This window comes from Pipra filicauda, unplaced genomic scaffold (assembly GCF_003945595.2).
Source record: "Pipra filicauda isolate LSUMZ 115617 unplaced genomic scaffold, ASM394559v2 scaffold116_size3395265_pilon, whole genome shotgun sequence".
NCBI lineage: Eukaryota > Metazoa > Chordata > Aves > Passeriformes > Pipridae > Pipra > Pipra filicauda.
In genome coordinates, this window is record NW_024103618.1 from 2,840,857 (window position 1) to 2,866,201 (window position 25,345).

Here is a 25,345-nt window from a genome sequence, read left to right on the forward strand (position 1 = left end):
CAACAGGTCTCTTATTTCTGTAATCATTCTGCTTTGTGGTCTTAGTAATGGATCAGGACTTCATTTGTTCAAGATGAATTAGAAACTAAAAGACAGCCTGTCTCCCAAAGAGTTTGGCGTGTGGTTGCAAAAAGAGGAATACAAGGAAGCAGTGGTAGGTTACCAGATAGGTGGATCTACACATCACATCTGCTTAGGCTTTTGGGGTTGTTTTTTTTCCCTAGTAAGACAGTATTTGAAAAAAATTTGAAAATGCTTTGGAATTATTTGGGGGGAGCCTGCTTGAGTTATAAGGAGCTGTAGTAGAGCACAAAGATGCTTCATTAACTTCTAGTGAAGTTAATTCATTCACTTCTAGTGAAGTTAATGAAGATTAGTAGCAAGGACTGACTGGAAATGGGAATCAATTGCTCATGCTGAATGAAGGAAGTCCCACAATTGGTAAAATATGGAAATTTTTGATTGTCAAGATATATTAAACAAATAAAAGGAAAGCCAATGCATGAAAGCATTCACTGTTATTTTCTATAGATGCTTCAATTTTTCAGTGCAAACTTTTGCATTTAGTTACCCTTGGTGAACTGCTTGTTCCTAAGCTTGCTCAGTTGCTTTTCTGAACTCATGTCAACTTTTGACAGGCACAGAATGATAAAGCAGTAATGACCGCCACCACATGACTATATATGATATCATTGTGAAGCAGCTACTAGATGTAATTATTTGATTCCCATTGGTTCTGTAATATAAGAAGCACAGTTGTTTTCTGTCACTTAACAAGTTTTTAGACCTCTGTTGCATTTGTCTTGAATCCATCTCTTTTCCAAGACAAAGAATTCTAGTTATTTATTTGCTCTTTATTTAGAAGCTATTCCTTATCAGTTGATTCCTCCTGTTCTTGACCTGGCATCTTTGTCAGTATTACTGTTATTTAAGAAAATTACTTGCATGGCAGCCAGAATGATCTTTAGAAACAGTTTATTCCATTTTCTGGTCAATAGTGTCTAGCTTGACTTTTGGCTGCCTCATTACATAGTTTTGGACAAAAAACCATAACAAATATTATCAGTGTTGGTATTCTTCGTATCTATAAAAATTGTGAGGTGTTATTCAGATTCTGTAGCTAATCTGTCATTTTACCAGGTGATGAACTCAAAGCTTGAATCCTGAGGCAATACCAGGGCTGTGTTGGGTTTTGGTGCAAAACTTGCGAGTGGGTATTTTGCCAACAGAATATGGGATTAGAATAATTCAATTCCATAAAAATTGGCAGTTGCTCACTCATTTCAGAAATACCTTTTCAGTGAAAGAATGTTGTTTCTAAATGGCTACCTGCTTACTCTGCTGTTGTGGTGCAGCTCTTAATAGCTAATGGAACTATGGAAGTTAAAATAATTGCTGTGTAAGAAACAGCAGTAGGTAGGCTCAGTGAGCTCATTTGCATGGGTTTGACAGAACTGGTCTGGTCATTTTTGGTGGACTGGTAGTTTTAAAATTTTTACAGCTTTCACTCTACAGTTAAAATATAATTGAATTAATAATTGAATTGTAGCTATTCCGTATGGTTGAAGAAAATTTCACAATGCAGATATGGGAATTCTGTTTCAGTGCAACATTACCTGTGGGTGTTTAAATGTTTTTCCATTGTGTCTTTGAGAAGTGTCAGTCTACAGGGAAAAAAACCCCTGTTATTCTCCCTTCATATATTATGAAATATTTCACTTTGATTTCAAAAGAGGATCCGGGTCTAATACCTCATTACTTCCAACTATTCTGCAAACATCCAGCTAGTACGATAGCTAAATAATATAGATTTTTCTTTTTTAATAAATTGATTTTTTTAGTTAGTGCAGAAGACAGCTGGAGCTTTGGCTTTTCATCTGGAATGATCTAGCAAAGCTTTTTTCATCATCAGCTGATACATGGGAAATAATACATGCATAAATACCTAGTTTCATCTTTTCCTGTTTGTTTTTATTTAAGTGCTCCACCCCCACCTGGAAGTGAAGAGGAAGCTGCAGAAAACGGCGTTGTGAAAACGGTAGTTTTAAATGTGTTTTTGAAATACTGCTTTAATATATTTTGATTCTATGATTTGTCGGGAATTCATGATTTGACTAGGACCTATAATTAAATGAATTAATGATTAAGTGTACACCTTTGATTTTATTTTTTGCTAGCAGGTATTTGCAGACTGCAGAAACTGTAGAAATTACTAAGTTAGGAAGTCAAATTTCCAGGTGTGCTCCACTTTTAAAATCTAATTTACAGACAATAAATTAATAGTACTTATATTTTTTTGGGGGGAGAGGAAAGATGGTGCTTGAAGAGAGCTGTCTTTTATCCAAGCTGTCCTTTTCAAAATGATGCTCTGTTTTTTTCTCGGGGATAGGAAAATAAAATCCTCTGATCATTTTTCTTTTTTGAATGGGATAAACAATCAGTATTTGCAGAACTATGTGTAAATATGGATCAAGAGATGAATTACCTGTGCATTTCAGGGGCAACATAACAGACTTGTTTGGTAGTAGTCTTCACTGTTTAGTGTGTCTTACAATTTCAGTGTTAGTGTGATGAGGGAAAGGACCAGGAAATTAAATTTACAGTTGCAGTGTTGATAAAAGGACTCAGTTTACTGTGATTGGAACAATTTAAATATGTTCTGTGACAAAACTGTAGTTTTACTTCACTGGGAATTTTTAGCTTGTGTCTTGCAAGAATTTTTTTTGAATGACACAGAACCACGATCATGATATTTGTGTAAGTTTTAAGGGCTGGCTTCTCAAAAGTATTTTTTTTCAATAACTTCTTCTGAAAGATAGTACAACTTTATAAATTTTAAGTTGGGGGAAAAAAGTTATAAAAACTTAAAAACTTACTTCGGTTGTTTAAGATGAAAAGATATTTATTTAAAGTATATCAAAGGTGTTTTGTGTGATGCTAATGTTGTAAGTGGGTGGTAAATTTAGTCTGTTAGATACAAGGCAACAATAATACACTTTTTTGGACTTGCTGATTTTAAAGTATTTCTGGAAATCCTTATATGTGCAGTTTCCTGGTACTTGCATACCTTTGTATTTTTCACTTATATAAAGCCTAGCATTGTTAGGATATCATTAGCATATCTCCATAACATTGAGAACTTCATGGTAAATGGTATGCATGAAGGTTCAGCAGCAACTTAGAAAAATGGGTGTTGTTCAAGTTGGTTGAATAAGGAAAAGGGAATATTTCTGTGAGGAGGAAGCTAAGAAATCATTCATTATAAGAGAAATGGGGTTTGGTTGAGAAGGGTTGCCTTTGCCCCCTGACTAGACTCATCATTGTTATGTAAATTATGTTAATGTTGTATAGCAAGGATGAACTGCACTCCAACATCTTATCTTCTAAGCAGCTGCTTATTTTTGTCTAATTTATGTACCAGGCAAGTTAACAGTATAATAGATAAGGACTAGAGCTCAGCTGTGCATGGATAACTGCAGGCTGCCTGGGCAGAATCAGCTTGGCTTTGGCGTGTTCAGCCTCTTCCTGAAGGATTCCAGTACATGAATAAGGGTGATTTGGTTGATAAAGTTCACTTGGATTCCACGATGTTTCTGAAGAAGTTACTCACCAAAGGATTTTAAGAAAACTATGCAGTTATAGAATGAGTCCCAGATGGATAATTAACGTGTAAAAGATAGAAAACACGGGGTAGAAGTCAAGGTTCAGTTTTCATAGTGAAGGAAGGTCACCTCCAGTGGGAATTCTCTGGAATGTTGTGCATAACCTGTGTTGTTTAATGTGTTTACTTGGAAAAGGGCTAAGTTGTGAAATCACAAGTTTTCTGATGTTACAAAGTTAATCAAGATAGTAGGAACAAGGACTGACTGGATGATACACAGCTATTGAATTCTGTATAGAAAGAGTGATGTTCATTGGTGAAAAAAGAGGTTTACAAATAAATTGATGGTCTCTGAGTTGATCATTACCACTTAGGAGGGACACAATAAGATATGTAGACAGACCCACAAAGTTGATGGTTAAGTGCTAGTCTGGAGTCTAAAAAGCACTTAAACCGTGTGATACAGCAGAAAGTGAATATAGAACAAAATGGAAGATACCATTATACCATAAATTCATGGTTCAGTTGCACCCTGAATTCTGACTGCTGTTCTTTCCCCTCCTGTCATAAAGGCTACTACAACTGGAAAAGTTGAGAGAAGAAGAGCAGCAAGAGTAATTGAGGTAGTTTTCATACCAGGAATGGCTGAGTAGGCAAGGACTTCTCAGCTGGGAAGAAAGACATACATAGGGTATGATGGAGGCTGACAAAATCATGTATGGAGACTATAAATAAGGATTGACTCCTCACAGTCTCTTCCATATGAGGACTGTGACTGCTAAATAAAGGTCATAGTAGTTAGAATGAAAACAAATAAAATATGTTGGATCTTTATGCCTTGCCAAAGAGTGTCACTGCTGGGACCTTTTATGAGTCTGCGGAAAGTCTGGACAAGTACTTGAGAGAAAGATCCATTGGGGGTTACTGAAAAAACCAAACCATAACTGGCTTAGGAGGTGCCTCGAGCTTATAATAATCATCAGCTGAACGAGTTAGGGAGGAACATCATATGGATTTTTTTCTCTCCTCTGTGGTTTCTATAAGGGGAAACCAAAACAAAACACCTAACAAACCCAAAATAGTGGACTAGGTGAACTCTTGGTGTGAGCTGGCATGTCTGTTTTGTTTACCAGCAAGCTTGAAGGCTGTGGGACAGAACACATAAAGTGTGCTCTTGTATCTGATTTTTCAGCCTGTTTGCTGAAAAATCTGAAGTATTTTATGTAGTTTACTGATGTTAAGAATTAATAGATTTCTCTGAAGTGCAGTGTTCGTAATCAACTGGAAAAACATGTATTTGAGTTACTCTGGATATGTAATTGATGATGGCAAGAAGCTAGTCTTGCATATCTCTAAGTTCTTTCCTGAATGACAAGGTAAGAGTAGAACCAATGTGTATGAGCTAGATAGAGGGAAGAAGGATATTAGATAGTGGCAACTATGCTTATTAAGGAAATGTCATGTTTCAGATACTTGTAACCTCCTAAATTTACTGTTAATGCTACTCATTTCTAAGGACTAGGAAGAGGAGAATTTTCTTCTTTCAAAGATTTCTAGAGCAGATAATTTTGTCTGGATTATTTTTCCACTTTAAAGGTAGGTGACTGCCTATTGTCTAAGCAATGACTTTTTCTTTTGTAGAAAGTGGCAGAGGCTGAGGATGATAGTGATAGTGATAGTGATGATGATGAAGATGATGTTCAAGTCACCATAGGAGATATTAAAACAGGAGCTCCACAGTTTAGGTAAGTTATTTGCAAACACTTTTAAGATTGTATTTAATTTTTAACTTAGTCTCTTTAATACTTGTCAATGACAAATTGTATGTACAATAAGTGCTAATTAAGAGTTTTTTCAGCAATGTTTTTAATGATAGAGTGACTTGATAACAAAGTGAAGTGAAATCAGTGAAGTACAAGGAAGAGCTGTTGTATGAGTTGTGTTTTCAGATTTTGTATTAAGTTTGTAAAGAGGAGAGTTGGTTTTTATTTTGGAATGGCTATGTTATATAGCATTTTTGGTGTTCTTACTGTGATAGTGACATTTTGGTTGCAAAGGGTAGGGTGCCAAGACATGAGATATTTGTCTGTCATCCTGTTTGTAGTGGATATAGTTCTAATTAGACCTCTGTAGTTTTAATTCCTATTGATGTTCTCAAATAAGATTTTAATGTAGTTCAGGATGGAGCTACCAGTCTTTAGAGGTTATTTCTCAAGCTCATGGTTTAGGCATTTGTACCATATGAGAATTTTTTTACTGCTTTTATTGCCCCATACTACTTCTGCTTTTGAGAAAGAGCTTGTTTTCTCTGAATGCTTTTCAACAGTGTTACTTTTACCCAAAATTATAAAATAGTATTTTTCATTGCATGGAAACTTTCTGAGAAAAGTGGCTTGCTTGTTTTTCTTGACAATCTTAATATTTTTATGCTTATTAAAACCAGAGTTACTAGGGTGCTGTTTCTTAATAGAAATATGACAGGTCTGCAGGTAGGTCTGACTCATATATATCATTATGTTCTTAACTTTGGAATGAAGGTGATTTACTCCCATTTGAAACGATATTTTTAAACTTTCAGTATTTCATATCCTAAATTATTGCGCAAATCAATGTAATATTTAAAAAAATAGAAATTCTTTCAGTTCTTTATTTTTCCGCTCTCAATAACTTGCAGTATTCTTGTGATGTTGGCAGTGACTTCAAATTTTATGAGACTAAAGCAAAATTAGATTCGTATTCTCCGTGGGTTTGGTGGTGCTCTTTCCATGAATACAGAAGACAATGAGCAGATAATCCTGAATTTAATTGGAGTAGAAAGTTTTATATAGAAATGCTTATTTTCTGGAAAACCTTTTTTTCTGGGCAAATTGAACAGAAAATTCATGGAAGGCCAGTAATCTAAAACAAACTGAGCATTGCTGTTCATTTTAACTCCAGTAGACAAGTTTCTTTTATAGGATTAAATGATTTTTCCTTTAGTAGTCCACTGCTGTTTAAAAAAAACCCATTGGATTTGTTTGACAAAGTCATGCACAAATACAGCATGGCAGATTAGAAGGTTAAATGTTTTGTGTCAGTTTTATGCTGTTCTAGCACTTGAATGAAAACTAAAACTGCATGGAAGTGGATACACTTGCCTTCTAATTATATTTTCATCTCATTATGTTATGGGTCACCTGTGAGAATAAGATGCATTGCACACAAATGGTAGTGAAAGCTAGCTCTTAATGTTACAAATTAACTATACTGTAATTCCTAAGCTAGTTAAATCTGTTCAGTATTTAGATTTCTGACTGCATTTTTATGAAGAAAACTCTCAAGTATTTTAGAAAGTGAAAAGTTATGTACTTTTCTGTTGGTCACAGGGATAGGTGATTGCTAGAAGTACTTTAAAACAGACAGCATTTCAATCATTTTAGAGAGATGCTTGTGTTTTCCACTTCTGTACAGATTAAATGGAATGATTATGAAGAGAGAAAATGATCCATCTAAACCCTTCCTTTTTTTATTTATTTTATTTTTACTCTAATCCCCAGACTGTCATCTGTATCCCTAAATGAATTGCATTTTTCCTCTCTCTCTCTTCTTCTGGTTCTGTCCATTCTTGTTTCTATCAAGGTCTTTATCCTTTCAACTCAGGAGGAGTGACTGGGACTTGCTTCACAACTGTTTATTAGTTGGAGAAGTTGCTACTGAGCATAGAAAGGTACTCTCTCTTCCTCCTAGGCTGATCTCTTTACTTTTACAGTGTTGCCAGCTTGGAAAGCTAGAGATTCAGGATGGTGATTGAGCCTGGGTCCAATTTGTTTCTGGATCTAGCTATCTCTTGTTTTTTGTTTTCTTCTGGTTTGAAAGTTCCCTTTATCTAATTCATTTTTTGTTGATTTCCTGAAGTTATGGAGCAGCACCTGTGAATCTCAATATTAAGGCAGGAGGACGAGCTTATGGATCTTCTGGTAAGAAAATTTACACAGTACTATTAATAAAAATGCAAAAAACCCCCAAACATTGGATAGTTTTGGATTAAAGAAATAATTTTAACTTCCAAAACTTCTTGATAAATTTAGCTTTTTCTTTCTGTTATTATTTCTGAAGCATATTGCAACTGTTAAAATTCCATTTAGTAGAGACACAAGGCTCTAACTTGGTAACTTTTCTTTACAGGTGCAAAAGTTAAAGGACTGGATCTAGATGCGCCAGGGAGTATTAATGGTGTGCCACTTCTGGAAGTAGACTTAGATTCTTTTGAAGATAAACCGTGGAGAAAGCCAGGTAATGTCTGGTTTATGCTAACTGATATAGAGGTGTTCAGTAGGTTATTTTAATAGTAATCCTGTTGACTGCATATAGGTGCCACCTGCCCTATCCCTAGAAGGTGCTGTGCAGTCTAACTTGTAAGAAGCAACTAAGTTACTTGTTGCCTTCCTGCTGTGCCAGAGAGTGTGTGGCTGTGCCATGTTTCTTAGTACTCATCCTGGTCATATGTTAGGGAAAAGACTGTAGGACGTGCCCTTTTTTTTTTTTTTTATGGTATGTGTATATCCTGAACTTTCCTTGGAAATCTGTGTTTCTGTGGAGAATACTGCCACTGGTCTATGCTAGGGGACAGAAGGTAAAGCAGAATGGAAAACAGTTCTAGCAGGTTTGAGCAGGAAGAATGGTGAAACGTAGCTGCTTGTGCTGCGCTGTATTCACGCATAGACATCCATAAGCCTTGAAGAAGGAAACTGTGGCTTTCCACATGGGCTTTCCATAAGTCTTCTCTGTGTATTTTCTTGTTGGCTCAAGTGATTTGTCCACACTTGTCTAATAATACCAGCCTTGGTTGGTGTTTTTAGTAGAAGTACATCTTGCTGCTGTGTATAGTTTTTTTCCAGTGTTTGTATATGGCTTTGGCGGTGCAAATAGTGTCTACAAAATAGGAAAAATAGCCTTTGATGATAATGTGGTGTTTGAACTGTTAGCTATATGAAATGTATTCTGAGCATTTGACTTACATTTGGTCTCTCTCTTAAAATAAAAATACTTCATGGCATCAAATGAAACAAGCAAAACGTAATGAACAAGCAAAAGGGAGTGCTTCTTCACTTAACATACAGCAAAACTGTAGATCTTACATTTATCTTGTTGTAAAGATGTGGGGAATTATCCTAGGATGTTTTCTAAGTATTTATTCTTGATCCCTAATTCACGATGCTAAGCAAGATATTCTTTCTGACTAAATTTGAATGTTCTTATAATCATAGCCGTGAATACTTTATGCTTACTGATGTATTGTACATTTCAGTCGTGTGTTTTTAGGTCAGTACCTAATCAGTTTTGCTGTTATCAGTAGTGGCGTATGTGTGTTCAGTGAAGAAAAGATGAACTTCGTAATGTTCTAAAAACCTGTGCTTTTGTATTTAAAGGGGCTGATCTCTCTGATTATTTTAACTATGGTTTCAATGAAGATACCTGGAAAGCTTACTGTGAAAAACAAAAGAGAATACGAATGGGTCTTGAAATTTTACCAGTTACCTCAACCACAAATAAAATTACGGTAAATAGTACTTTTTTGGTATTGTAAATGGGTTTTTGACCTGTAAAGCTGCTTGTGTGTTGTAAGCTTGTTCTGCCCAGTTCAGTGTGTTTGTTAGAGTTTGCACCTGATTCCCTATCCTGAACCTTGAGTATTAGTGTGTTGCTTCAGTGGCAGTTGTTTGGATAGTGTGACAGACAGCTACAGCTAGATTGCATCTGTACCTTTATTGAGATTGTGGCCCATCACTTAAGAGTTGTATGGTTTCTTAATGGGCAATGTGTTATTTAACTTAGGCTGAAGACAAAGCTATGGAAGTAAGACCAAGTGCAGAGATTCTCGATGGCAGATACCATCTTTTTAAGGTGAATTTTAGTAAACTTTTGTTGGTTGCTCTCATTTTTCTTGAGTATTGCTTCCCATGCCACCACAGACTGATAGAAGAACAACTGAAATGGACACAGCCATTATTTCATACTCTTCATCTTACATCAGTGACTTTCTGTGTATGTCACAAAATGCGGATTAAAAAGTGTTGCTTTGTTCGTCACTATTCTGGAAGCATGTGAGTTAGTGGCTTGGTAAACTAACAAATTTCCCAGTGAAACTAATTTTTCTTTATGTGATGATTTGTTTTTAGTTGTAGTGCATTTGCTTGTGCAGATGTGCTTGGGAAGCTTTTGTAGATTATGGCATGTTTATTTTTCCTGTGGTGTTTTAGCTCTTACTGTATTATTTTAGCTCTTACTGTGTTTTGTAACAGTTATCCTTGACAACTCTGAGATATGAAAATCAACCTTCATATTTTTCTGTTTTCCATTTGGGATTAGGAGGCAATAAATCAAGTTATGTATAATAATTTTTCCATTCAGAAATGCTGATTTTCAGAGAGCAGAAGAATCTAGATGATAGGATTTATCCTAAGGATTAAACTTTCTTTTCAACTTCTCATTTTCTCATTTACTCATTGGTTTGATACTAAAGTTGAAATTAAAATCCAAAGGTTACTTATTTTGCTGATTTTCAATATACAGTAATTTTTATTCTTGAACTGTCTTTAAAATTACTTGGAACTGTTTGTTGCTTTCTTCTGTATATTCCTGTGACAGAAGTGTCAATTGCAGACAGGTATTTTTGTATTCCCTCATGTGCTACTTGAGGGTATTGAGTTATTTTGATTTTATCAGATCAGAAGCTCTCTGGGGCTTTTTGCCATCCTCAGTTATCATTAATATAATGCTGTGGGACATTAGACATAGTGGGCAATAGGAGTTAAAATTTGCATCTGACTGAACTCTCAAACTTCTCTAAACTCTTGTCCTAAAGGAAGAAGAATAAATAGTCCAAACTAAAACTTTGCTTGTTTCTAGCTCAGTATTGACTGTGGTGATCAAACAGTACAGATAATAATTGTGTTGTAAGACTTTGTCATATGTTTTACAAGGAGTTTACGTATAATTATGAGTTTTTTTCCCTCTCTTCTGTAATACTAAGTCTCATGTAATTTACATGATATGTTTGATTTAATCTCCTGTAACTGGCAAGACTGTCTCCTGCATTTTCCAGTTAATTTTACTCATTAATTAATAGAAGTCTTACAGATTTTTCAGATAAATACGTATATCAAACCTATACCATACCTATTTGGTACCTTTTCCCCTCTTATATTTCTGGATACGAAAGATTAATTAGATTTTTATTGGCTCTTAACTATTTATGTTCATTTTTGTGAGTTTGGGAAAGATGTGACCATGTTTAGAAGGGAGATTCTGCAGAAACCTAGTAGTTTGCTTGCCTACAAGGAGCTGTGAAATCTTGGCTCATCTGATGGTATAGCATGAGTGAACTAGCTATGTAGAGTGATGTAGCTTCATGGTTGGTACAGTGGGAGTGACTTTAAAAATGGAATCAGTACAAAGTTGTCCTTAGTGTAGGTTTTTCTTTCATGTATAACTGCTGCTGAAGTAAAACAGTACTTGAAGTACCAAAGGTCTTGTGTAGTTTTAATAAAATGTCAGTGGAATTTTACAGTACTTCAGAAACAGTTTTTGAAGTATTCAATCTGAGTTAATGAAAAATCTTTTACAGTTTGCATAACCTCAAGTATGAGGTGACTTCCTGGTATGACTTGGAAATTAAGTGGTTACTAGATCTCATGGTCAGTGAGGCAAACGGAGAATCCATTCAAATTTCTTATCCCATGGTTTGTTGTTGGATAGCAGGCTTGTTAGATATCTCTGTTAAGATTATGAAGATCTTTTTTAAAATTGTTTGTTTCTTTTAAAAATAAAGGTGTTATTTTTTTCATACAGGAAATTATATAAGAAAATCAGTTTGGTCTGTTGATGTACAAATTAAATGCTTGGAAAATAAATATTTAAAGTATCTAATCTTCTGTGATAATTCATTCTCTGGCATATTGCTTCTTATGTATATTAAACATAGTACTTAAGTAATATATCCTTACAAATACGTAATTTTGCTAGCTGTGCAGAGGTAACTCTTTAAAATTCCAAGTAAAGTTGGACTTACTTTCTTTTTGTGTTGACTATGTTCTATGTTGAGTATTGGAGGTACTACACTTCTGAGGATAAAACTAATGATGAAACATTATTTTGAAGGTACAGCAGGGCAGAACTGGAAATTTGGAGAAAGAGTTGGCAGTACAGTCGACCAAACCTGATTTCACATCTCCGCCTGCCTTATTCAAATCAGGAATTCCAGCAAACAGGTCAGTTAGCTGTAACTCAAACCCAAAGAACTCCACTATTACATCTATGAGTTTGAAACTTAACAATTTTTGTAGGAAGAAAAGGGAAATATGTTTCTGTAACAGGTAGAAATGAGGGGAAGAGATACCCTAATCACATTTGGCTTAATCACACATGAATGCTGTGCTACCTTCTTGGCTTTTGGGGAAAGAGAAAGTAGAAGGAAAAGGGAGAAAAAGCAGCAGGACCAAATAACAAGACAGCTATAAAAATCCAGTTGTTGATGTATGACACCATGTTTTCTTTGTAGAATTAGATTGGCCAACAAAGTATTTCTAGCTTGGGCCTTTGTGAGTATTAGCTAATAGACCTTTTCAGTTTAACAAAATGGAATCGAACAGTTATGACTTCAACAACTGGAAGAATTCCTGGAACCCAGTCTCTTTCCTGCAAGGTAGCTTTAGCTTCTCCATATTTTAATAATTTATAATACTTTTTTTGAAATGAGATAAATTATTTCCTTACTAGGTATCTTCCCCTCCTTCTCCCAGCCCCAGGCTTTAAGAAGTTCTGTCTTTTATATCTAAGCTACTGCTGTTTGATACCTGGCACTTGGCTTAGGATGAATCTGTGCTGCTTCTTTACTTTAGTTATTTATTTTATTTTACTTTAGTTATTTAGTGTTCCTGTTCAGGAGTTTTGGTTCTGTGCTGATTAAAAGCCATTGTATTATAAATGATAGTAAGAGAGGTAGAACAGACTGTACACTTTCATCATAGACTGTTAAAGATTGAGCTATGACCTGTTTTTAGTGCTGCATCCATGAGTACCTCGACTAATTTAGAGGCACTTGTGTTCAATTATCCCATCCTGTAAGAGTCAGTCCAACATGCAAATGTATTTCTCTTGGGCAGGAAAAAAGCTTGTTTCATATCCTTGCCTGCAATTTTCTTTCACTCCTAGAATATTCCTTCTGGTAGCCTAAATTTTTCTCTGAGCTGTCAGGTTATACTGCTCTGTATTTAGTGGATTTTTAGTTCTTTGTTTTTCTATTTTTCTTTGTCTGAGAAACAAAAATAGTCTTCCAAACTTTATGCAAACCCTATAGCTATTTTTCTTTTTTTGTAATTTTCTTTTCTGAATTGTTTTTGATATGTGTTGTTCTTGTACAGAGTTCTCAAACTGGAATGTGTTTTTCACAGGGTAAAGCTTCCTAATCTGTATCTAGCACAGATTTTGTTACAGGATTTCAGTTCTTTATTCATCTCACTGGTGCACAGATAACCTCTAAACTACTTTAAGAAGTAATTAGTGACCAGGATGTTAAAAAATGTAGTCAAGTTTAAAGTTGTAGAACAATGTGTCGCATAGATTCCGTGATTGTGTGAAATCGACAGTTGTTGTGACAACTGTATCACTTTGTGACATGTCACTTTGACAATTGTATCACTTGTGCATTTCAGTGGTTGGAGTAGGTTGTTTTATGTACATTTAGTGTGAATACTGTAATTGTAAGTTGTTACAATAGCAAAACTGACTTCTTCCCATATTTAATATCTGCTCCTTTAGATACATTTGCTTAAAATAGATTCTTCTGTAAAGAAAGAAGTACTTCTACCAAGTGATCAGAAGAGATTTTGAAAGAAAACTGTATGCCCAGGAGTCTTGAGATTGGCTCAGTGAATGAATATGTCTTAACTTATATGGATTGCATATATTTCTGCTTGAATGACTTGCTTAACACAGCTACTGTTTTCTGTATATAAAAGCCTGTATTACTCATTTCTTTATAACCAAGCAGTGTTTTGTGGGGTTGGATTTATTTTCTTCTTTAGTTAAAGAGTTTATTATAGGTAGGCAGAAAATTTTCAGCAATACAACTCTTTGATAATTTAAAATAATTGCTTTTATACCATGAGGCATTTGCAATAGCCCTGTTGTGAGATTGCTGGAAGCATTTCTCATGTAGCAATAAAACTTCTCTAGGCTTCTAGCAGTAGTTTGATACATTTCGTGAAAAGGAGGGAAAGCTGATGCAGCTCAGTATAGAAGCATTGGTAAGGAGGAGGAAAGACCTAGGCAATTTATCTCACTGGAAGAAGCAGCAGCTCTTCTCCAGAAAAGCCAGTTTAGGCATCAGTAAGTGGGAGGAATAATACCGGAGGGATAAATCACAGTAATTAAGGTAAAGGGGAAAAAAATTCAGGGCATGATGCTAATGTTAAATTACTGCTTACTACTAGCACTTACTACTCAGGGCTGCAGCATTCCTTCATGGATGATTTTTCACATGGATATTGCATTACATATTGCTCTTAGATTGCAAGTCTGGGAACAGATTGTGGGGTTTGCTTTCTTTCATTTGTTAGTAAACAAACACTAAAATAATTTTGCTTACTATTTTTAGCTTTTTGGTTTGAGTACAGTAGATGTTTGCATATAATTGCAGATGAATTTCTCAAAAAAATTCAAAAACCTCTGAGGCCTAGCAGTGATATTACTCCCTGCCAATATGGAAGTTGTAGTTGACAAAACAGAATTATTGCTCACCAGCAAATCAGTGTTACTAATTCACTAGAATTGCATCCTAACTGTGTAATTCAAAGCAAAATTCAGTGATTGTTCATCTAATGTGTCTCTGAGAAATTTTGCTTGAATTTATAAACAATGGCTATCTTAATTATAACTAAGATATTAGTTGTTTAGAAATGACACCTGAATTTCTTGCCTTTTTTCTGTAATACTTAGAGCTGTTGAGTAGCATAAAGTATAGTGTAGCCCTGAAGGATGAGTTAAGTTCATAATGGAAATGGTTTAATGAATGGACATCACATGCAAACAATATGGTATAAAGTAAAATCTTTGTTCTCTAGAGGTAGTTAATGAAAGATTTATTGTGTCCATAGCCACAATTAAGGTAAAATCATGAAGGAACCTCTTTTGACTTTTGTGCTTTCTAGAACATGAAGAGGATTTGATGTATTTCAAACCTGTCCTAACCAGCTACTTCATAGAAATATCTTATATCTTTTCAGACCAGTGCTTTTCCTTATGTCACTTTTCAAGGACTGTGAGAGAGTTTTTCTTTAGTAGTAGAAAAATAAGCAGAAGTTTCATTTATAAGCTGGCTTCAAAAGCTTTCTCATTTTCTCATTAAAGCAATACCTAGAACAGCTCTCCATCAGAAAACTTTTTCTATCAGAAGTTTTCTGGTTTTTAACCTCCATTTATGCTTTTACAGTTACTAAAGAGTGCATTACATTTAAATGAGTTTCAGAGAAATTAGCCCATCAGTGCAGTGGGCTATTTATTAGCTTTATCTGTGCTTGGGCCTTTCTGTAAGCAGATTTTTTATAGAAAATGGATTTGTGATCTGTTATTACTGTGAAAAAATACAGGTTTCTCTTGTTTCACAAACTAGCCTTGCAAGACTAAATGATGGAAACTCAGATATTATTTGGGAAAAAAAGTCTATTTTCTATAATAATGATTTCTGTAGTAAATCTGCTTCTGATTTATATCAGTCAGTGGTAAGTGAACTCAGCAGAGTTGAGGGTGTCCTCAAGAGGAGGAAAATAAAACAAAACATGTAAGCAAATCATGATGGAACAGAAAAACATATTAAATATGGGTTTTGAAGTACATTATAATTCTATAATTATTAGACTATCTTATAAGTCTGCTGAATAAATGTGACATCCAGTAGTTAGACTATTTCTGAGTTCTGAAAAGTGGTATGGAGATATTCCAAAAAGCAGATTATTTAGATTATCTGTGGTAAGGATATGAACTTGGATATGAAGCTATGAACTTGGAAAATAATTAGGTTTGTCTTTTTTTTTCTGCTTCTTTGTTCCCCTCTTTCTCTTTGCTCTGTAGAACCTAAATAAACTCATCTTGCTAAATGAGATTATCTTTCTGAATTAAATCTCCATGGAGAATAGTATTCTTAGTGCAAATGGCTCATAAATAACCATTCTCTAATTAGAGTGAAATAACTCAGAGTTGCTGGAATGTTCCTTTCAAGATACACTTTGTATGAACTCTGTTTTGGGTTCACATGCATCCCACACATGTGGACTGCCTTTTTTATTTGGGTGTATCCATTGGGAATTCATCTGTATCCCAGGTGCCCTGATTGTGTAAGAGACAAACCATGCCCTTCCTTTTCTTTGCTTACAGCACAGACAGAAACCTAGTAATGCCTGCTTAACATCTTATTATTAGTCTAGATAACGTCTAGATAATTTTTCCGTGTGCCAGCTTGCTGTGCCTTAAACAAGATCCAAGGTGTCAGATTTGCCCTTTTACAAAAACTGCCAAACTTAAATTCTGACACTCAGATGCTTCCCCTGCTTTTGTGCAGTTCATGTTTTTGACAGTAGTGTCATCTGCTGCTCCATCTGCAACAGAATATAGGCTTCCTCTTGTTCAATTTCAAGCTCTTCTAGTGGAGTATGTAATGAAATCATTATTGGAGTCTTGAAAATAGGGAATTTGTGAAGTTCAGGGTATGATGGCAAATTCCTGAAGTCATCCATCATTATGAAAATTAAATCTCTTGGCAGTTGTCAGGAAGAACAATGGACATAACACTATACAACGTTATTTAAATAATAATTATAAAGCACCAGCTGAGTGAGGTTGAGGGAGCATAGGTGTCTTCTTCAGAATCTAGAAAAATTAAGTGAAAGCTCTGTTCATTTCAGTAAAATTGATGTCTAGGAACCAACTAACTGGTAGTCTAGATTTGCTTCCTTTGGTCATCATCATCATCATCATGGCTAAGCTTCCCTTTGGGAAGGGCTTTACCCACATTTGTTACAAGCGAGTTGGTGGCTAAAAAGGCCGATACGAGATAGGCACGTCCGGTTGGTATTACTCTGCTCTCCATTGCTGGCAAAATCCTGGCTAGAATACTCTTGAACAGACTAATACCTGCTATAGCAGAAGGAATTCTACTTAAAAGCCAATGTGGTTTCAGAGCCAACAGGAGCACCACAGACATGGTATTTGTTCTCAGACAACTGCAAGAGAAGTGTAGGGAACAGAACAAAGGTCTCTATATAATCTTTGTTGACCTCACCAAGGCTTTCGATACTGTGAGCAGGAAAGGTCTATGGCAGATTTTGGAACGTTTAGGTTGTCCCCCCAAGTTCCTTAAAATGATCATCTCACTCCATGAGGATCAGCACGGCCAAGTCAGATATGGCAATGCACTTTCCGAGCCCTTTCCTTTGGTAATGCAGTGGTGTATTTGGGTTGCTTCCCAAGCCAAAATTCTTCTTGTAGTATGGTTGAGGCACATACTGCTTTGATGCCAGTACTCTTGCATTGGTGTCACTGTGTGTGTTTTCAGTGCTGATTCCAAGAGTTTCTGGCAGTGTGCAGACAGTGCAAGAGAGAAAAAGTCTTGATTGTGCTGTGTACATCACTCCCAAGTGGAAGCCCTGTAAATCAGTCGAGCAAGCCAAACGGGGACTTCTTGCTGTAGAATAGTGTCATCTATCATACACAAGGACTAAAGCTAGGTAAAATGAGTTTTCTAGGATATGGTTTAGATAGTTAAGATACCAGTGATGGGGAAGTACAAGTGTGTGAGAACTCTAAAACCAAATGAACTGTCAGAGTGAAGACTGAGACAATGAAAACAATTATTGGTTTAACAATTGTTTTATAATACCTATGTTCTCCATTTAATTACTTAAAGCAAAATAATAATTCAAGGTATAGTAATGCTGGAATGCCATGCAAGACCACTGGGGAGGTTTAGGAAAGCAGGTGTTGATTATTTCAGAATTTAGGGTGTAATAATCTAACTCCTAGGATGGGGTATGAGAAGACCAGAGAATTTCTTAAATTTGTGTTATCATTGGAGCAGCTGCTGTATAGTCTACATGTTCTATTTTGTGGCTGTGTTCTCAGACTCTTGTACCACTGGACTGTTTAGTTCTTTTTTTTTTACTCCAAAGTATTGTGCTTAATAAACTTGCTTTAAAATCCAGGCGGAAGCTCTAAACCCAGATATGGAAAAGCTCAGAGGACAGGCATTTGGATCATCCTCAGTATGCAGTCTGCCAAGGAACTTCTTATTATCTCTGGGAGATCTAATTGTTTCTTCATGCTCTAGTGTCTGCTGCATCTTTTTCAGCTGCATTGGAATCTAGGTATTTGAGTAATTGGAGTCAGAGCTATTGGTCTGGCAGAACTTTAAGCCTGTAATTCCAGCTTCCAGCTGTAGTCCCTGCTATTTGTATTCATGTGGTTAGTAGTACATTAGATGCAAAAAAGACAAGAACTTGTCTTCTAAAACTAGAAAAAAAATTCCATGTTTTTTTTCCCAATCTTTCTTTTACTTGTAATATATCATACTATTAATAAATATTGTCAGTCTTCTCTGCTATCGTTTCCTTTATGGGTGAGGCACAGATATACCTTTGTTGTTCTCAACTATTAGTATTGTAATTTTGTACCTCATTTTCTAATGGAGTTGATGTAAGTGAATCCTACTTTTTAATCTCTTTTAGAAATTAACAATGAGCTGTGGATCAGGTAGAATCATAGAATGTTAAGGGGTTGGAATGGACCTTGGAGATCATCTAGTCCTAACCCCCCCTGCCTTGTGCAGGGACATCTCCCATTAGACCACATTGCTCAAGGCCTTATCCAACCTAGCTTTTATAACTCTTATGCAGATAGGTTTTTTTCTATCTGCATAAGACTTATACATTTTCTATAAAGCTTAATTTCTAGGTTTCATTTATTTTAGGGCTGCAAATAGGAAAGTTCTATAATATAGATTATTCCTCTCTTCAAAATAATGATTCCCATTGTCACAGATATCAGGTTTTAGTTTTTCTAGATGACATTCAGATCCTTGTCATATTTTCTGGTCTGGTGCCTGGAGGACTTCTTTAGTGTCAGTATATTCCCATGTAGTTGATTTACTGAAGATTTTCAGATATGGATTATGCTTTGAATTTTACTGTTTGTATCCACTAAAATGCCATCATGTCTTTACCCTTAGTGTAGCATTTTTAATCTTCTTTGAAAAGTTAAAAGTCAAAAAAATAATGAAAGTCACAGAGTCAAAAAAATAGGTGAAACTGATCTCATCTGAGAGATCAAAAGTAAAAGTGTTGTTCAAAAGAAATTGTCAAATACAAGTTGGCAGAAACCGGGAGGGAAAGAATGTGTATATGTGTGTCACTTTTCTTGTCATCTTTCTCTAAAAATTCATTACTAATTACTTCTAAGGTAAGTGTTCTTAATTTATATTGTGTTCTGTTGTTGCCTGATTAGATTGTGAGAGAGACTGAGGTGGGTCTTATGCTGCTCTACTGCTGGTTTCTTTAAAGGAGGTGAACATGGTGCTTAGTCGTGGAAATGTTTTAGAGGTGTTTGAGGGAGAGAGACTTAGTGTTTTGAAAAAAACTGAGGAACAGGAGTATGAATGGCTGGTCTAAGATTCTTTTTGAAGGTTTAGTCTGGGAGTCAGTGTTTACTAGTTTCATATACTTTCTATAAGATTGTGTATTCCAGGATAAGAGAGATAGCATCTCATTTTGTTCAATATGTGTTGCAGTATCAATACTACACATGGAAGGATTTGCTTTTGTTTATTTCTGCCTTCTATCTTACCTTTGCTTGATCTTCCATGGAATTCTTCATTGTGGTTTCATGCAATTTAGAAATCGTTTCTAATTAATAGTTTATAGCTATCTTACATTAGATTTTTGTGGAAGTTCTGTATAATTCATTACTTTATTATTAAAGTTTTGGGATTTCTTTCTTTTTTTCTTCTTTTTTTTTCCTTTTTTTTTTTTTTGTAACAGAAGAGTAGATGTATTATCTTGTATGGGGTGGAAGGAGAGTGTTGGAGAGTCAGCCTTTCTCCTGCAGGAGTCTTTATTGCTACGTTGTTTAGTCCTATACACTCACATACTTCAGCAAATGCATCCCATTTAATGTTTTTCAGAAACAGTCTTTTATGTTTTCTACAGGAGAAGGAACTTTGACATATGGAATGAGAGCAATCCTTAATGCTTTCTTCTCTCTCTTTTCTTTTTCTTTTTTTTTTTTCCCCTTTTCTTATTCTGCTTGCTGATCTGGCTTGTCCTGTGTTGCAGGCGAATATCTGGCACCATAGATGTGATTGGACAGAGCATCACTATCAGCAGGGTGGAAGGACGACGGCGTGCTAATGAAAACAGCAACATACAGGTTTTATACTCTACATTTGCACTCTATCTTTGACTAAAAGACAGTTTTGCTTTCCCCATAGCTTCTGATTAAAACATGTCAGTGTGCATGAATGAGTAACACATAAGTAGCTTTAAGTTCAGGAATAAAGTTGTGGCAGTTACTGAAATATATTAAGATGAAACATTTGATAAATTTCAAAAGATAAATATTTTGGTATGCCTCTTACTGAAAGGAAATGAGCGATATTGCAGATTTACAGTCCAGGAGACAGCGTTGGTTCTGCTAGATCTGCATGGGATTAGGTTTTGTTTACTGAGTGACAAAGATAAATATTTAAACTGCTCATTTGTCCCCTATTCGTGCCAGACACTAATGCAGAAAGTGAAAGCCCCCTCAGATGCAGTTTGAGAAATGCAGTCTTTTAAAAATAAGTTGAGAAGGAATAAATGGTTGATAGTAGATTGTTTTTAAATATATTGTACTATTTTACCATAAATTGCAAGATGAGTGTTTATGATCTTAGTCTTTAGACTTGTATTATATTAAGAAAGCAAGTAAATTTATTAAGATGAAATACACTTCTTCTCTCCTGAAGAATCAGAGACAAGAATCAAGGTTACTTGGTGTCCTAGTTGCATTTTCATGCAACTTAACTTAGGTTAAGGTAAAACAGTGGAAATAATAATGGATTGTAGTGCTTACATTAAAAACGCTGCCATGTGTTTTTCATCTGATCTCACAATGTTTAAGTAATTTATAGTCTTGGTTTTTCTCATGCTTTTCATATTGATTTTTAAAATATTTTTCATTATATAAATTTAAGATGGTGTTTTGGGCCATATTCAGATGGCTTATATTCCCTCTGAAGTCTCACGTTTGTTGTCCCCTGTTGACTGCTCTTAGACCTTTAAAGGTACTTGGCAGCTGTGGGACATTGAGCATAGGTATGCAGGTAGAACTTCAACCATCTGAATATGGCTCTTAATGTGTGAAGTGATACCTTCCTGTTGTAGTAACAGGAAAGAGAGGAAACCTATTTTCTGCTGTTTTCACATAGCAATTGTAACTAGAGTTTGATATTTTACAGGTTCTTTCAGAACGCTCTAATCCTGAAGTAGACAATTTTACCAAGCCACCTCCATTTTTCCCTCCAGGAGCTCCACCTACCCACCTTCCACCACCTCCTTTCCTCCCACCCCCTCCAACTGTCAGTACTGCTCCACCTCTGATTCCCCCACCAGGTAAATGTCCTGCACTACATAGGATGTGGATAATGAGATTCAATAACATCAAATGTTTGAGGTGCATCGTGCAGAATTTCAGAATTTTGTGTTCTGCTCTTTTCTTAAATGTATCTCTAAGGCAGAAACAGAAACTTTTGTCTTCATTTTCTCCGCATAATCCCAAGTAGTAAATAATTACCAAGAGACTGTTCATTCTTGTGTTCTTGAAAATGTTTGAAGTGAGAAGCTGTTTTCTGTAATTCAGTAAGTGCTAACGGAATTGAGAAGTACATGTTAACAAATCATTCTACAAAGCTTAAAGTATAGCATACCATGAATTTGTGTCACAAGTTGGATTCTCTGATGTCTGAGGTCATAGCAGCAAGAGAAGCTCTAATTCCCCTTTTCCCTCACAACATGTATGAATTCCCAGAAGTTTGGTAAGTATCAGATTTTGTGCTGTAGCCTTTCTTTCAGTCTGAGGTCTTATTAGCTCCTGATGGTTTTTTCCAGTGTTCTGTGTCTGTGAATCTTAGAGGAATCAAAGCTTTTTGAGAACTCTTCCCATTTTTAAATCTGTTTTTAAATTTACTGGTATTTCCTGAACGTTTGTTGGAACTTGATATTTATGGAAATTTACTGGGAGAAGTATCATGGGCATTTGCACAAATAGTGCAGTTACCTGAGTGTTGATAATTTTTAGGCAGTAAGTTCAAAAGGATTTAGCAAGGAACTTTGAAGATTGGTCAGTGAGAAATTAAAATAGATGGAGAAACTTTGTGGAGTATTTGAGTAGGAAAGTGAAGCATTTGTCTGTAGAAGAGACTGCTTTAAGGTGGAGCTTTGTATATTCTCCCTCTGTTCCTTGCATTCTTTTGCTTACTTGTTCTGAAAATCATACTTAGCATTTTCTTTGCTATTCTTCTTGCACAGGGAATCTTCTAAAAGTTTCTCTGTTAATACCCTTAGGTATAAGCAAAGAAATAACATTATTATTTGAGAGTCGTAAGTGTGTACCTTCCTAGGGTTTAAGTCCTCATAGAAGAAGTTGCTTTCTTCAATTGCTCCTACTAATTTTAAAACTTTAAAAACTTTTAAAAACTTTGCTCTGGCAATTTTGTGATGTTTTCTTACTGCAGGGAGGGGACAGAAAGGAGAAGAATGTGACATTAATGCTCACTGTGGTTTTAAGCTGCATTAAAACCTTGCTGATAATGTAATGCATTACAAGCTTTTAGAAAGTAATTATTTGAATTGTAATTGTGGTTCAGAAAAGGTGATCTAAGTTGTATATTATTAAAAAAAATGAGAACCCTCACAGACACCCCAGACACACTTGGTGCAGGAATGTCACATGCGGGTACTGGACTGTTCTTACGAAGTCTCTCACCTGTTGAATTTTTAAAGGTGAAAGAAAGCCACATGTGTTACAGATCTAGCAAGCAGGTTTGGCTTTAGTCCTATGGTTTACAGACAGGTTTATGACATACACTTACTCAGGTCTTCTTGAACATCCTTCCGTCATTTGAATAGCTTAGAAAATAACGATTAAGAGCTGTGGATTTGGTTTCTTCAGGCCTGTGTTTTAATTGTGCAGTTGCCAGCTCTTTATCTTCAAAGCTGTTCCTAAAATAGATTCTGCCATCCCTCCTGGGTTCAATGGAGGAGGAGGAAAAAACTGTGCTTAACCAATATTAAACCAGGACTACTTGCCAGAAAATTTAAGTATTCCAAATATAAAACATCCTCCGAAAGTGCCTTTGAAAAAGGATCTTGCTTTGAAGTTAGATCTCTTGTCCTGTATTCATTCACTCTTGTGATTCAAATCTTTTTTGAGGAACAAGTCCTGGAATGATTCAAAGGGCTAAATGCAGAAAATTGTCAAATAGTCCTAGGACATGACTGGCTCTGGCAAAAAAAGTGTTGGTTTTTGTTTGCTTGGTTTATTGCTATGTTGGAGTAATTTACATCTAAAGAAGAATGTGGATGCTCCTGTTACCCAGGCTTTGAAAGTTGGTTTACATGCTTTGGTTTAAGCATGTAGTTAAAATGTGCCATGTATTGGTGATATAAAAAAAAAAAGAAGTTCCTCTGAAGTATTGAACTTCTGTTGTATAATTACCAGGGTTTTGCAATATGTACCAGGGTTTGGCAAATGACTGTACATCCTCTCAGCCTCAGCAACCTAAGTGTGTACATTTTATTTTGTGATAGAGGGCATTTGACGCAATTTAGCCTGTGGCAAAAGAAGTTTTTACACCAAGTTGAGTTATATTACGTTTCTGTGGGCTGTTACACAGTTCAGCTAATTTGCAGTATGTTGTTACACTCTGGCAGCATTGATCATGTTTGATTCCTTACTCCACAAGCAGAGCACATGTGGCATTGCTTTTCTTTAGTAAAACCCACTTGTAAATATTTTCTGTAAATATTTGCCAGCCTTGAATTGGTAGGACGGTATACAATGTCCTGAAAGCAGTTTTGAACACATAAGGTAAAATGCTGCACTAATGCCATTTGGATTGCTTTTGAGACACGAGTCTGAGTATTTGGGTTTAGACTTGATATGTCTTTGTGGCAGCACAACATGTTGTAGGGATGTGACAAGGTCTATACTAAGCCACCTTCTTGCATTGGTAAGCAAGTTTAGTCCCTACATTACAAGAAATTACACAATATTTCAGAGTCTTTTTTCTCAGAAGAAGTAATTGGCTGATGACACTACAAGTATATTTTCATACATTGCTTTAGTAGAAGGCAAAGGAGTGAAGAGTTACGAAATTCTCAATTTTCCATTAACTGTTTTCTTGTTTTGTGTCACATGTGTATGTTAGTGAAGAAAGCGAGGAAAAACGTTTGTTTAGATCTTTCACTACTACTTGCTTACTTGGAATGTAGAATGTTTTTTCCATTGTTATACCTTCAAGTAAATTAGCTTCTGTTTAAAAATTATATAAGCATTAATCATGAATTTTTAAATGTTCTTAAAGGTTTGGAGGAAAAAATGGATATTTTATCCATTTTTTTTTTTTGTATAATACACCACAAAAAACAGTTCATCAAAATTATTTGGACATTTGGTCTCTGGATATTAGTTGTATTCAGTTTGTCCTAGTTTTGTTTGAATGGCTCTCAAATTAAAATTTTCATTTGGCTTTTAGTCTTGTGATGATATTTTTACTTTCATTTCTGCACAACATAAAATTCTGAGGAATATATTAATTGTTTAATCAGATTTTTTTCCTTTTTGTAAAGAGTATTAGCTGATGGTTTTCCAGGCAATTCTCTGGATAGTGCTGAAAGCCATGTCCAGTGCTAACAATATATTGGTTTTAGTGCAGCAATTAAAATCTTTTCAAGCATAGAGCTAAAAAATCAATTTGAGAGAACTGATATTTTTTTCTAGCTTACATTCTTAGCGTAAGAAGCTGTTAAGAAGTATTTTTTATATATTTTTATGTATATATTTTTTATATTGTAGGCTCATGAAGAATCTATTCATGTGAACAATTTAACGAAAAAGATTAATAGAAAACACTTGGCCTATGCAACAGTTTGAGTTCTCAGTCTTCTTTTTCTTTCAGAAATTTTCAGCAGGATTGTTTAGTCTTTTAAATGTCACACTGTCAAATATTTTATGGTGCAATATCAAGTGTTCTTTACAATGATAATGCACACTGGAAACCTTGTGTCCTGGTGAAGAGAAAATGGCTCATGCAGTTTAGAAATTTGGTTGTTGGACCTCACTGCCTCCAGATTTACATTTTGGCTGAGAAATTAGATTTTAAATCTTCAGGATTGGCCTGAAACCTCAATTGTATTTCACAGTTTGTTTAATCCTGTAGGATTAATGCTGGTAGGAATTCATGTTGGTGTAATCACCAGCAATTAGTGAATTTTGATATTGATTACTCTTCCTCAGCTTGCATATTCCTTCATTCTGTCCTTTTGCCAAGGCAATCTAGGGGCAGTTGGCTTTTCCTGATGTAGATTTAGTAAAATGATGATGCCATACTGTAGTCTTTTAGTTCTAATATTGAACTAATAATAAAAATTTCATCATGCAGTGACCAGTACTAATGTCTGG

The 25,345-nt window shown here is 35.3% G+C and overlaps 1 protein-coding gene across 4 annotated transcripts in view; it reads left to right on the top strand.

The window, feature by feature from the left end:
* The window catches only part of FIP1L1 (factor interacting with PAPOLA and CPSF1), a 41,878-nt gene that overhangs the window by 1,258 nt on the left and 15,275 nt on the right, over positions 1-25,345 (top strand). For 2 of the 4 annotated variants that reach the window (XM_027735927.2, XM_027735929.2), the window contains exons 3-11: positions 1,981-2,038; positions 5,243-5,346; positions 7,496-7,557; positions 7,766-7,873; positions 9,010-9,140; positions 9,416-9,484; positions 11,741-11,850; positions 19,960-20,053; positions 21,123-21,276. In XM_027735927.2, coding sequence (XP_027591728.1) covers positions 1,981-2,038; positions 5,243-5,346; positions 7,496-7,557; positions 7,766-7,873; positions 9,010-9,140; positions 9,416-9,484; positions 11,741-11,850; positions 19,960-20,053; positions 21,123-21,276 — 890 coding nt within the window. The remainder of the gene's footprint in view (positions 1-1,980; positions 2,039-5,242; positions 5,347-7,495; positions 7,558-7,765; positions 7,874-9,009; positions 9,141-9,415; positions 9,485-11,740; positions 11,851-19,959; positions 20,054-21,122; positions 21,277-25,345) is intronic. The other 2 variants (XM_027735928.2, XM_027735930.2) reach the window with 1 other exon arrangement.